The sequence below is a fragment of the Molothrus ater genome, chromosome 1, assembly GCF_012460135.2.
Source record: "Molothrus ater isolate BHLD 08-10-18 breed brown headed cowbird chromosome 1, BPBGC_Mater_1.1, whole genome shotgun sequence".
Lineage (NCBI taxonomy): Eukaryota > Metazoa > Chordata > Aves > Passeriformes > Icteridae > Molothrus > Molothrus ater.
The window spans coordinates 73,967,433-73,982,475 of record NC_050478.2 but is presented as its reverse complement, the minus strand read 5'-3'; the positions used below and the strand labels follow the sequence as shown (position 1 = coordinate 73,982,475).

At 33.5% G+C, this 15,043-nt stretch overlaps 1 protein-coding gene across 2 annotated transcripts in view; it reads right to left on the bottom strand.

Annotated features, from left to right (window-relative positions):
- Positions 1–15,043, bottom strand: part of CDH9 (cadherin 9) — a 98,150-nt gene that overhangs the window by 44,535 nt on the left and 38,572 nt on the right. For both annotated transcript variants that reach the window (XM_036378768.2, XM_036378767.2), the window contains exon 3: positions 1,549–1,843. In XM_036378768.2, coding sequence (XP_036234661.1) covers positions 1,549–1,843 — 295 coding nt within the window. The remainder of the gene's footprint in view (positions 1–1,548; positions 1,844–15,043) is intronic.

The window sequence follows — 15,043 nt, the reverse complement described above, 5'->3', positions numbered from 1 at the left end:
TCCTCCTCATCGAATATAAACTTTTCATAGACTTAGTATTTCTCAGGCAGTGCCAAAGCACTGGATCATATTCACTTCTCTTTTACTCATGCCTCTCCATTGACTCTAATAAAGTTGGACTAAGTGATAATATTAAACATGAGCATCATTATTTTTCCTATCTATTCCCATAGAGTTCCTTTCTTACAAATATATTTCAAATTAAAAATGACAGGTGATCTGCCAGCATTTTTCTTTCAGTGATTATTGGCAAAGTAAATTTTGAATGAAATGGATTACCCTGTTTTCCTGCCGATTTTTGTTTTCATTCTGTTTTCCATATATCTTTAAAAGAAGCGTTCTAGGGCTCCTCACATTACACATGGTAGTGTATTTGTTCCTTTCTCATGCTTACAAAATCTTATTTTATTATTATTATAAAATATTTTATAAGTATGTTATAAATTGTTTTATCTTATAAAATAAATAAAAATAGTATTTATTCTATCATGTTTATAAAATAAATTCTAGTTCTGTTATACTTCTTCTACAGCTCTCAGAGATATTCGCTTCTGGGACTTATTTTGTGAAGATGCATATTAATCACAATATTAATTTATATTATTTTCTCTTAACAATGCCATCATTCACAACTGATTTTGCAAACCATTACAGTAAATCATGAAAAGTAAATAACTCTTGAAGATTTTTCTGTTAATTGTTTCCCATAGCCTAGGGATTTTATGTTTACTTATCTTATGAGAGAAACTGTCTCTGCTGTAAAAAAGTGAAGCACTTAGGTAATCATGATAACTTCTGATGAATGTGTGCTGGTGAACACTATCTATCACTTTATTTATTTGAACAAAACTCAGAGAATTATTTTCCTGTTATCCTGTATTCTCACATCTACTGTAACTCCACATTTTTACTTTTCATTTCAGCAGTTATAAATAGTTGTTTTTACCCATAAAGGCAAATACAATAGTAATATTCTAAATATATTATAATATATAATATAAAAATGTCCATATTAAAATAAACAAGCAAGCAAGCAAACAAACAAACAACCTACCAACAAGAACTATCAATACTGATAAAAAAAGAAGGGAAAAAAATTGTAAAATCATATTTTTTCATCATTTTAATGTATTGATTGATTTATATACTTACACACTTATAGTTGTTTCTGTCTAAAGATACAAAAAGTTATGGTAAATTAGACCTTAAAATAAAAAGATGATACTCTTTATGCAAGTGATAACGTCAGGTGTGACAAAACTATGTGGTAACTGATGAGACAACCATACATGCTGCATTTCTTGATGGTCCTGGTGGGCTCGAAAGACTAAAGAGTAGCTTATAGCATGGAAAAAGGATTAAAAAGTGGATAAAGATGAAACAAATTAATAAAAGCAGAAACCAATTATTTATGGTACATTGCTAGCAACAGAAATTGCTCCATGGAATTCAGAGCAGCTAGTGGCAAGTGTCTCAAATAATAAATTACTTATAAGTTCCCAATCAGCTCAAATCTTTTTCTATTTTACATAAGGAGTTTTTACCTACCAACTCCAGACATCTCCGGAATACTGGCGGTGTACATGTCCTTGGTGAATTTTGGTTCATTGTCATTGATATCGTGGATTTTAATGATAAATTCAGACTCTGGCTCCACTTGTCTTCCAGTTTTTCTGTCTATAGCCTTGGCACGTAGCACGTACAGGGACTTTTCTTCTCTGTCCAATTTCTTTGCAGCATGAATATCTCCTGTATTTTCATCTATAATGAACAGACTGCCAGCCCCATCTCCCGTTAATATGTATTTTAAATTTCCATCTCCTTTATCTTGGTCAGTGTGTAGCTTCAGAGAGGTAGAAAAGAAGAATTTTATAAATATATATATATTGTTACTACAGATCAAATAATGCAGCACATATGAATAAGTCTGTACAATCATGACTATAATTGGGGTCAGTAGTGGTTATCTTCTGTCAGTCTGTTAGAAAAATTGAAAATTTTAGGCTCAGTCATACACAAAAAATAGCTGCAAACAAACCCATAAGGACAGAGGAGGATGTAGAGGATGTTGAAATACTATTTAAAATAACAAATTTATAAAAAAAATGTATTTCTTTTAACAGCCTGACCAGAAACTACCAGAATTCTACTTTTAGAAAATGACAGGGACTGTAAAACTCCCAAATTTCTATTTGTAAAATAATTCTTGCTTTGTATTTACTGGTTGTTGGTAAGGCAATCAGTTACCTTGAAACAAAATAGAAAAAAAGAGTTTTAAGTATTAGAGATTGTGAACTTCCCCAAATCACCTATAAATGTTCTGATTTAAGTAACTTATGTTTCTAGTTGTATTGGTTTTTTATTTTATTTTTTTAAGGAACCTCTTACCTCTGTTGATTACTTCCTTCTTTCTAGTCATCTCCACACAGAAGAAATAATTTTCAAGAACACTAGGAGGTAAATGTTCAAAGCATAGAGAGGGCTTTAACAATCCTTTTCCTACTCAACCTCTTTGTAAGAGTTCAAAACTCTGTCCCTATGAACTTATAGGCACTGATTGATTTGCCATACAACACCATTATGAAAAAGTACATACCATGAAAAAGTATGTAAAACCAAAATCAAAACAAGACATTGAAGCTGACCCAGGCACTACAAATTCTCACATAATGGTCTTCTTCAGGAGTCTATTCCTCTTATTTGATTTACATGGCCACATAGTTCCTTTTTTTGAGCTTCTGCAGTAAATTTTCCTTATGTAAATCCTTTCAGTCACATCTGGCCACAAATTGGTGACTTGAGTGCTTCTCAAGAATGGACAGAGAGAATCTTATCTTGGCATGTTTTCTACTTCTCTGAATAGAAAAATGTAGTATATCAACAACCTGAGAAAATCTTGTTCAGTATCAATAATGGTGTTAGAGTCACTAGAACAATAAGTTCATTTTTGCCACATCTTGCCTTGTTTCTGTGTTCCTGTCAGTATTTACCTCCATGTTTCATAGCTGAGCCATTGAACATTTTTATTATTCTACATGTATGAAGAATCATTGCAATAGATTTTTTCCAAATTATTCACTTTAATTTTTACTTTTCTTTTAATAATGTTTCATAACACTAGTCACCAAATATTATCTGATTACTGTTTTGGTCTTCCAGAGATAAGACTGGATGAGATAACCATCCAAGGTAGGTCATCTCATAGTAAGTTTTAGTGCCTACTGTGTTCAGTGTCTACCTGTAATAAATTCCTGTGAAAATTATTAAGGATTTCATGGTCATCTGCTAAAAAGAGGTTCTGTACACGTAAAGGTGCAGATGAATAGCAGGCTCTAAACATGAATATTACGAGCTTGCCAGCCTCATTTTGACGGCTTGTATGAACAACTCTTCTGGTCATCAAGCAGAGTCTACAACCTTTTGAAAGGGACAATAATAAGCAAATGGTGGGAGCAGAGATTTTCTCTATGCTAACAAGTGGTTCCAATAAAAAACCATATCTGTCCATTGCCATTCCTTTACCCATCTTCCTAACAATATACACTCCCTCCAGAGATTAGGTTCATTTATTTTACCCAGATGTTCAACCTATCTACAAAGAGGTCAGATAACTCAAACTTTGATAAGTATTTTAAGCTTCCTACTTGTCTCAAGTTTCTACCAAATGATAAACAGAATTTTCAAGCATGATAAAGTTTTGACTAGAATGTGATTTCCTAGAATGAAGAGTTCTACTACCTATTGACAATTTACTATTAGGAAGTACTAAAAGTATGTTTGCAAGCTGTTGTTTGTCCTAAATGTGACAATTTCTAATTCCTATGTATGTTTTGTTTTGCTCTTCATATTAGAGGAATCTCCATTTATCTGTGAAGCAATTTTGCAACATCATAACTTGTGAGAAAGAAAAGAGACCATTTTCTTATATAAGAATAAATAAAGTAAAATATTATTTAGCATCCTATAAAAATAAAATACTAGTTGTGTAAAACAGAGCAATCAAGCCATCTTCTTACTATTTTGAATTATATAAATACAAAATATACTTTCAACTTCTGAAACAGAGTAACTTCAAATAACATTGTGAAGGTTTATGCAAAATTATTATACTGATATACATTTGTAAAGAGACACTGCAATGTAATTTTGACTAAGCTATTCTTTTTCTTGATGAATAGTAATCTTCTATGAACTGCTTAAATATTTTGAATTTGTAATATAAAATACAATTCCAGCTTTTCAAATGTTAATTATTCTACTTAAAATTGATAGAAAATGGCCTGCAGTAAATCACATGCAAAATGTGATGTGTTATAACAATCATGCCTTTTTATTGACTAAAACCAAGGAACAAGAACATAAGAATTTTCTAATTCCCGTTTCCAGTTTCAGTAAATAAATTTACATACAAAATAGTTTGTGGAATTTTTTTCATTCATAAGCTGTTTAGGTGTGTGAAAGAGGCTCAAATGTTAAAACTGGAAAAATAATATTAATATATATGATCTGAAGTAATCCTTGACTGCTGTCATTTCCTTCTACCTTTTACAGATTCAGCAGGTCTGGGAATGACCACCATTCACAGAAAGCAAAGCATCATTCCTGTTATTTATTCTACATCACCTTTCTCTAATTGGATTGGGGTAGGTTAGAAAGCAAAAACTTCACATGGGTGGAGCACAAACTTTTCAAACCTTTCCTTTCTAATATCACAAATTAATCATTCTGCAAGTCAGAAACATGAAACGCTTTTATAAATGCAAAAACCCCATAACCAACACCCCCCCTCCCCCCAAATCAAACCTACCAAGAGAAATCCAAACAAACCTTGCTCAAAAATCCCAAACAAATGCAGATAATATATTAGATTCTTAATATGTATATATAGTACATATGGACCGTTGATAACAAAAGTCACCCCCATTAATTAATTTGAAACATGTTGGAATGAAGACATAACCCAGATACACTGCTGAGAATCTGGATTTCTTAATATTCCTTTGCTCACATTTCTCTCTTTGTACTCTTCTATGTGACTGGCTAAAAAATTCTCAACAAAAATTTTCCTGTGGATCATCAGACACAAAGATATTATTAAGGATTAGGAGAATGACAATCATCTATTTTTAATGATGTATCTCTTATAAATATGGGCACATTTACAAATAGTCTCACAATTCTTTTTTTTTCTTTTATTTTTTTTACCTAGATAAAGCGTGCTTCTCAAATTAAGCTATCTGTCCAGTTTTGTGAACTAAATTTTTATGTGATGGGATAATTGAAATCTTGATATTCTCAAAAATCTTGACATAATTTTATGTGGATCATTGTTATTCTATTTTTCAATGAAAAGATGAGTAAGCAAGCAGAGATTATCTCAGAGTTCTGAAGCATAATTCTATATTCCCAAAATCAAGTACCTTGCTCCACTAGTTTACACTTCATCCTTATTTAGTACTCAATATTTATCAAAAAAGGTGTTTATGACACATAACTTCTTGGTTTTAGGCAGTATTTTATTTGACTAGGCATTCTTAGTATGTCTGCTAATTTATGACTTCTCTCAAAAGTGCTGTTATGCACAGTAGACAAGATATCAGTATTCTTTGAAGTGAAAATGTACCTCAAATTGTTAAGTTCAAGAATTGGTATGGAATGTCAAACAAAATATAGAGTAAGAAAAAAAAAGCGAATATTACCTTAGAAAAGAGTTCCTTAAAGGTCCATGTTTCCTACTAATTCTGTTTTAATTTACTAAATTTCCAGTAAACTGCATTTGATCTCCTCTTAACTGTTTGTAATAGACAGTAACTCTTTTCAAGTTAGGCAGACATATAATCAATGGAAGAGGAGAGAATCAATGGACACAGTTAACAAATTATATAGTGATATGAATGCATTTACTGCATTGAGAAGAAAGAAATCACCAGACTTCATTTAGATTTCATTTCATTTGCAGTTTTCTTCCGTACAACTATTGTAGCAGAAGAAAAGGAGGAAAAAACAAGCAATAAGAGCTACTTATTACTAGTGATGGTTATGAATAAATACAGTGAAAACACTTATTTGTTTGCCTAAATTCAGAAAAGAGGTAAAATCTCCTTTTTGGAAAGGGGAGAGGGGAAATTAGAGATGAAGACACATTGGGAGAGGACAGACCCATGTTTATGTTGTGGTAGGCACTCTGCTAATGCTTACAAATTGGGAGGTTTACAGTGTGCCTCTGTATCTTGGCTTAGAAAAAGATCTATTACTACAGATGTCTTACCTCCACTGTCTCCACCCATACAGTTGTCTCCTGTAGAGGAATCCTGATGTCCTGTGGTCTATTTGCCTGAAAATACTTTCTAGTAGGAGTGAACAATTTTCTTTCCTTACCTTTAAAGTGAAGAAAATACACTGGAGGGTTGTTGTAGGCAAACAAACTCTTTGGTGGCATTAAATTGGTATATCTGCATATTTTAGGGAGACAAAGACCAGGCTAATTTCCACATTGTCCTGATGAAACTACTACCAGAACACAATGAAACTACTAACAGAACACAAATGAACATCCTCTTTTAAGGATATGTTGATGAATCAGGATTGCATGGCACAGCAAAGTTATAATAGAGATGCACATGGGAGGCTGAAAAGGTGCAGAGTTTTAAAGTCAGAAATAGTGTAAAGGCAGGACGAAGTTTCAGATGTTTCATAAGCCATAAACATTATATCAATAGCTCTATAGCTAGAAAGTGTTGGGGTTTGGTTGCATGTGCCCAGACCTCCTGGATCTGGGAAATGTGTAGAGAAAGAATAATAGACTGTACATGGAATGAACTATCAACCTGAATTATGTTATTAACTGTCAGATTTATTATGATTCTTTGAAATATCCTTATATCTGTTTAAATTTTAAAAGACTAAGTACTATAGCAAGCAATGGAAAGGGACATGGAAGCATAAGCTATTCAGGTGTGTCCAAAGTGACCCTTCCTAAAACTAGAGAAAAATTAGGAAATTTCCTCCATTTGTAGGATTCTTCAAAAATCTTTTAATCACAGTTTTTAGCTAAAGCTCCTGGCCTGAGGGAAAAAACATGCTAAGTAAAGGAAAATGTGTGTATGTTTCTTCTACAAAGCCATGTGTCTATTTACATCAAATTTCTATTCATATATGGTGATTATACGATGCTATTTATTCTGAAACTGTGAAACAGAAAGAAATTGAGTTTTCCAAGTTATACCAGTATGTATTAAAACACAAATTGATTTGAGCCCGGGAATTTGACGGTAATTATCGTTCTTAGCTTGCTCCAATTAAAGAAGGTTGTGTATACAGAGGTGGGAAAGAAGACAGCATTTGTGAAAGAGGATAAGTATTACCTGAAACAAAATAATTTAATTCTAATAAAAAAATGAAAGTGGTGGACTTGAAATAAGGGCTGGTATCATCTCAGCCAAACCTAAAATCTCACACACAATGTATTGAGTGCTAGTGACAGGCAGGATATTAACTAGTGCCCCTGCTGTATATATATTTAGACCTAAGTGAGATCTACAGCAGTTACGATACAGCATCAACAGCACCTCAGCCAATATTCTCTTTCATTAGCATTTTAAGTAATTAAAAACTCTAAAGACATCTTAATAGATGCAGTAGTTCTTCAGTGTGGATTGAAGTAGCAGTACATGCATTGCTTTAATTTCCTATTTATGTGTGTTTAATCAAAAGTTTTATGTATGCGCTAAATGGCAATGTATTTACCTGACTTGAATTTGTGACATCAGCACAAACTTCTTAATTAAACAACCAGACTCTGTGTGTGATGGTAACCTAAGTGACTGTATATTAAACAAGGCAAATGACATTTACTTTCCTTATCTTCTGCTTTCCAGCATCTGGTTCTTGTGTTCAGCTGTCTATTGTTAGTAATTCTCTAGAGAATGATATTGCAAAAAACACCGCTGACATCAGCTGAAGGTTCTGATTTTTACTAAATACTTAAGGGTAAATCTTGTTTCAATTCAGGAAGAGTTCAGTAGAATTCTTAGTAGTCTTTTGGTTAGAATGACACAAACGCAAAATGGGAAATTCCACGTGTGTATTCTGCACACATAGGAAGGAATCCTGAAAATCAGAGCTGTATCCTCATGCACCTCCGTACTGTTCTTATCTTCTGTATCTCCTGTGCCCTTTATAAGTTGTAGTGAAACCCGCAAAAATGTTTGCATCCTTACTTCTGCACAAAGAACTGGATTTCAGAGCACATAATTTTTTCTCTCTACTTTCCAAATCAACACCTGAGTTATAGGATTTCAGACTGATGAAAAGAGCCAACTTCTTTTTATTTATTATTTAGGGCTTACCAGACACAGACATTTTTCTGTTCCATAACATAAGACACAGATTTACAGGAGGTGACTCCAGTCATCAATTGTGTCCACAGGTCAGAAATTATGACATCATAACACCAAGCACTGCCACTTTAATCAATCCTTAGAAAAGGTGTTAAATCCATCATTATTTTAAAGGTTTCACAACAGCAGAGGATATCTTTCTCATGGATTTTTCTTTCACCAGAAACTCCTGAGTGAAATCTGTCTGGGTGCATGACTTTCCTTGCTGTTTTAGAGGCACTCAAAATGTTCTTTGGTTCCAAAAGATGTGCACAGAGATTGGCAGGAATAAAAGCTCTGACCTAGAAGCAACATGAGTTTGTCGTATGGATGGATTATCCCCTACCCTCTGCAGAACTAATTGCTCTGAGCTCAGCTCTGTACTAATAAGCTTATAAGAAATACTCTAATAGGGGAGACCAATGGTTTTTTAGCCAAGTACTTTATCTCAGAGGCAGCAGGAGGTGCTGGTTTAAGAGAGTAGTCATTCTGACCACTGTATTTTTTGATTATGTTAGTGTCCCTGCCTCCCTGACCCCGGAATTTAGAACTTTTAGATTATCTTTTAGATTATGATCTAAAAATAATAATTTCTTTTAGATTATAATACCAATAATAGTATTTGGTTTCATGATTTGTTCTCTTCTATTTTCTTTCGGGAATCTGATGCCCTTTAACTTGTCTGGTTATTCATTGCCTAACTTTGAACAAGGACTGTATTGACTCAATATACTGAGTGTTTAAGTGTTTCCAGGAATGAGGTCATCCACAACAACCTCAAGAATATATCAGTAACAGGAATATTTGAGCATTTTGTCACTTCTGATCATAGTTTCATGTGCATATATATATATATTTATAGACAGTGGTGCACTGATCAAGACTGCATGGTTTTTAGGAAGTCATACAGTATAATGGAATAGTAGGATATTGAGATGTAAGCTAATATGATCAGAGTCTTTTTTGGCCTTAAATATGTAAACAGACTTCCAGGATTTCAGCACCAATCAAACAAAACCAGACTATAGGCCTGCTGACTGGAATTTTTTTTAAGCTGCTGGATATGTAGTTTCCAGAAATACTCAAAATATATTATTTACTCGCCTTAAAACATACTTGTTTTTACACAAATTCATTTCAAATCTGAAAAGTTATTATGCTGAGTTTCATGCTTATTGATTCAGAATGACCTCTACCACAAAGATTAATTCTAAAATGATATATTTTTCCTAACATCCTGCTTTGCAAACTAGTAAAAAAAATATTTTGTGGACACTGTGCACACCTCACAAGAAGAAATTGATTCGTTCCTCAATAGTAATTTCAAAATTTCATTGTTATGTGGTGGTACATTAAATGTCTTAAATGTTTATCTAAAAACAAATTTTCAGATGAACAGTACTGGAAAGAAGACAAGGTCATTGTTGAAATTATCACTAAGGTCCTTTATTACTGATTATTTATTGACAATCTTGATTAAAAAAAGAAAAAAAAAAACACAGACTGAAGTTGATTTTAATTAACTGTTTATAATTATAAATTAACTAAAGTTAATTTTAATTAACTGTTTATAATTATAGCTGTTTTAAATTATACTGTTTCTCTGTTCTGCTGACTGTCTTGAAAATGTAAATTGTCATACCAACTCAAGAGTAGTCAGTGAAAGTATCCTGTAGAGCTATCCATGTCATACCTTCATCAGTGTGAGTGAAATTCCCCTGCCCAATGTCTGCTCCAAGACAAGCATATGCCCAACCCCTGGAAAAATCTGGGAGAGTCTCAAAAGTAGGTATATGAAAGAAAAGGGTTTGAATCAGGACAGGACATAATAAGAACCAACCCTTGAATCTGTGTTATGATAAGGTAGCTTCCTAGGGGAAGCTATTTTTTCAAGAAGAGTATCATGAAAACCAGTAGTTAAGAAAAAATGTTTCGTCTATTTTTTTCTTTTTCTTATTTGTCACTCATTTTGCATTTATTGAAATTTGCATTACTTGCTTATATAGTTTTTTAAAATCTTCTTTCAAAATTTGAAAACTTGCCCAATGAGGGTAAAGACAAGGCAGTGGCTGGAATGGTTATCAACACTCCTTAATGTCTTCCATGGCACAACAGAAACTGATGAGTGTAACTGCATTTGGAGGGTGCCTGAGATGGACTTCAGATTCTGCATAAACCACAGGCTGATTGTACCTGTTTGATCAAACATGAGGATTGCGGCTTAGAGGGGAGCCAGGACAAGGCTCCCTCGGGCTTCAGATGAAAACTCCATGAGAGAGAAATCAAAGTGTAAGGCCCAAACCAAGCCTAAAGCCCTGTACACCAACAGTGTTGCTTCATGTTTAATTTAATAGCTGAATTTGCAAACTGGTCAGATGAAATGAGATTAAGAAGGAGAAATTAGACAGTGCAGGAGATATTTAGGAAGGGTTTAAAAAATAAAAGTTTTTTAATGCAAATATTAATGAAAAAGAAAAAACACCAGGAGGTGCATAAGGGAATAGTTATATTATTAGTTCAAGAGCAAGAATTGTCAAAGCATTTGCATGTGGTTAAGGCAGATAAAATTCTGAATGCATTGATGGTAATGTTCTAATAACTTTATGAAAAAATTTTGTAGGGAGAGAACTGGAGAATTTAACGATGACTTTAATTTCTGAAATCTATTTTTGTCTAAGGAAATTCTCTGTCCTTTGGAGAAGGTCACAGCACACATAATAAAACTGATTGTTTTGCTAATTATCCTGCATCTTCAGCTGGAGTCAAATGTTGACCATGATCTTGTTAATCATTTGAAAATAGATTTTAAGATAGAAATTGAGATTTTGTTATTAATAAAATAAGGGAACAGAAGTGCTTTTTATCAAATTGTTTTCACTCTTGATGAATGCTCTCCTTTCTGTCTTGACTTCTCCAAATAGATAAGCCTTGCCAGTCTGTGAAATTGTCCCTATTCCATACTGCATCAAACTGTTGTCATTGACCTGTTCTGTGACCACAAATCGACTGTTCCAGCAACTTTGTTGCAGTTCTCTCCTCCTCAGAAGAGATGTTTTGTCAGTGCCTGTCTCACCATAGGTGATGTTCATTTAATGTAAAATACTTTGATAAATTCCATTGAATTATACTTATGGATGTGGAAATTATTAATCCTAGAATCACTATTTTAACATTTGACTTATCTTTTTCTCTTTTATTCACGTCAAAGAGGTCAATGTAAATCTTTTCTTTATCCTGAAGATAAACCAGTGATTTACATGGATATACACATACACATATATTTTCATAATTTTTAGGACAATAAAAGGACTTTGAATTATGGGAGAGAGGGGGGTTGTTTCTTCTTTTTCTTTTGCACAACATGGAGTTAGATGGAGTTAGACCAGATTTAGCCACTGGAACTACAAAGAAAATTAATTGCAGTATCTATAATAAGATGAAAACAGAATGGATGATTCCTGTTTCCCTCCGTATTTTGGAGGCACTGAAGAATTTCTTCTTCTATAGATTCATATTTTTCCCTTCACTTCGTGCCTTTCTGTATGTTATTCTAAATTTTTCATATGGAGTCTGTGGCAATCAAACCGTGGCCTCTTCCATTCCATAATTACTAGCCTTTTCAGAGATTAATGTATTTGCGTGTTATGTGAAATTTAGAATTAAAAAATAACTCAACACACTTTTATGATTTATTTTGCTTTCTTGAAACAACCTTCTTCCATTTCCTTCAGTGATGATGGATACAGAAATATTTGTTGCCATGCCAAATTCCTCTTTAAATTCATTTTATTGTCCACACCAATTGTTTATATCTAATTTATATAGGTTTAAAATTAAAGACAAATGTTTATTTCTTTTAGTCACTTTTTTTGCGCAGAACATACAGTCTTTTTTTCCTTTTTTTTTTAAATTATTGTTTTACAGGGACGTTAATCTCACCCTTTTAAATGCAAATAATGCAATGGTAGAGAGAAAAGGAAAGCAAATACTTTTACTATTTTATTTTTCATTTCTTAATTTGTTCTTATCAGTCAGCTACCTGTTGTATACAAACATTTAATGCTCTGTTACCTCCTGGTATTTGACAGGGTTCATTCATCAGAAATGCTTATTAAAAAGAAAAATATGTTTACTTCCACAATCCCTGTAAGACTCAGCTATCAGAAGAGCACCATTTTTAAAGGTTACATCAGAACTTACAAAATTTTATCAGTGTGATATATTAGCGTTTAATTCCACTTTAACTTCATAGAAGTTGTAAACCAGAACTTTTTATAAGAACCAAATTTATTTTCAATATTTGGAAATTTAGTTTAATTCAGCTCTTAATCAGAAATATGTAGTAACAACTACAATTTCAAAGGTCAAAAATGGCTACAGGTGGTGATAGCAAATACAAATTTTAAGTTGGATTAATTTTATGAATGCTTGAGTAGAAGTATAACAGTATCCCATTTAGTATCTGTTGTGGTCATTGTTATGCTTTAGGAAAAGTTAAAGCAATCAATTATATTACAAATTCAGGCACTGTTTCCCAAGTAGGTAGATAGTAAATATTTGGTTCTGTATTGTTCTCCTTTTCATAGTGTACCCTGATGTACCATTCAGCCCAATACTCATAGCTATTGTCATTCTATTCCAGAACTTCTTTTTTTTTTTTGTAATATTGTGTGGGAACAACTCATACACAGACATGTTCTGAGGAAAAGCTTCATTAGAGAATTGTTGGCAATTACAATTTACAGATGGAAAAAAATAAAATTTATATAAAACAAAAATCTAGTCAAATTTTATTAATAATTATTTCCAGCACTACCAATTATTTGTTTTTATGGCAGGATATGGGATAAAAATTCCTTCTTGTACCTGAATCAACCGTTCTAACAACCTCTTTGAGATTCTGGCAAGAGCTTTACAACTAAAGTAAGGGATAATTGATGCCATTTCTCTTTAAGTTCCTCCTATGGAAATGGAGAATAGGTAACAAACCTTCTTTTCAGTTAAATGAGTCAAATAATATTATCACCCTGGTTGTCATTTCCTTGCTTTCAAAATTTGAAAAAACTGCTATAGTGGCTTCCATCTGAAAGGGCATACTTGTGTCTGAAATATAAAGAAAGACAGAGAGGAATTTGTGACTTCTGAAATGTTCATGGAGGTTGTAATGCTTTATTATTAATTTTACTACATTCTGTTATGTAAAAAGAGAAAAGAGGGATTTCAGCAGTGTTTCTTGACCCTAGGTTGATGTAGGAGTGAGCAGAAGTTTGCGCAGTGTGTTTGTGTTGTTACAGCAATACATACAGCAATGATCAGACCATGGTTATGTATTTCCAAAACTGATAAGAGTACACAGGTTCCTTTTTGATTGATACCCAGCACAGTGGTTAATTGGCCAATTACATGGACTAGACTAACATTTTGTTTTCCAGTTCCAGAAGACTGAAATGTGTGATGATTCCTGCAATACACAGTATTTGATGTATCGGGCACACATAGGAAGAACACACTGTTCTTGGCAGATGCTTGTTGACAGCTTCTCTATTTGTTGTCAAGATGACTATTCATAACCCTCTCCCTGACAGACAAGACATTGCACAATACCATCCTCTGATGCTGCCAAATCGACCTTTTTAGGTAGTCACATACTGTTTTGCTCTGATGGCTTTTGTACTCTATCACTGGGCTGGCAGGTACCAGGTAAACCACAATGTAGTCAAAGCACTTTCTCTCTCCAAAACCATTCCCATAATGTAATCAAGAGAATAAATAAGCAACCTAATGAAAAATATCTCACAAAACATGTTTTCCTCAGCCTCCCACCTTTTCATGTCCAATAAATGATTGCCTGACAATAAATAATGATAGGTCTGCAGATTGCCACTGGTCTAATCTTCTTTTCCCAGGCTTAATGCTACAAGATTAAGAAATACTAGCCAAGGAAGCTTTAATAAGATAGAGCTATTCTACGGATAACAATTACCTATTGTGCCAAGTTCCTGAGCCAGATAGATCTTCAAGCTAGACCTTGTTAGGCCTTTTCACATATAGAGCTTGACAAGAGCAAGAGACATTTAAGCTCAGAAAAACCATTTTTATTAAAATGAAAATTATGTTTTAACTGGCAGCTGGAAATTACCACTGCAGACAGAAGACAACTCCATTCTCCATGCCCACTGTGTCTTTAAAATAGGTGGTTTTACTTCAAGCCTTGCTTTTTTATTAGTTTGTCAACATGCTCAATTCCAGTGAACTCCACAGGGGAGGCTGCCCCATTCCTGCTGTCTGGTCCCACCCCTTTAGTGCTCTGAGCACACTCAGGACATCCCCAGGGAAGGGTAGCTGTGACTAAGCCAAGAACAAACATTGAGGAGAACTATAAAGTAGACTCCATGCCATGGCTGCTAGGTTGGGTATTGGGTGAACATAACTTTTTCCACACCTGAGAGAAGCATAGAGGAAGAGAGGGAAAAGAATTGGAGAAATATTGCTGGTTTTGCCTATGTTGAACTGTCATGAATTGACTTTAGCTTTAAAAGCAGCTTAGTAATTTTTTAGAAGACCTGCATTTTTGCTATGGGTGAACTTTTCAGTTAGTGTTGCTAAATTTTCAAAAATTACATTGAAAACTCCCCTTTTTCCATTAAGTATCCATAAAGGTACAT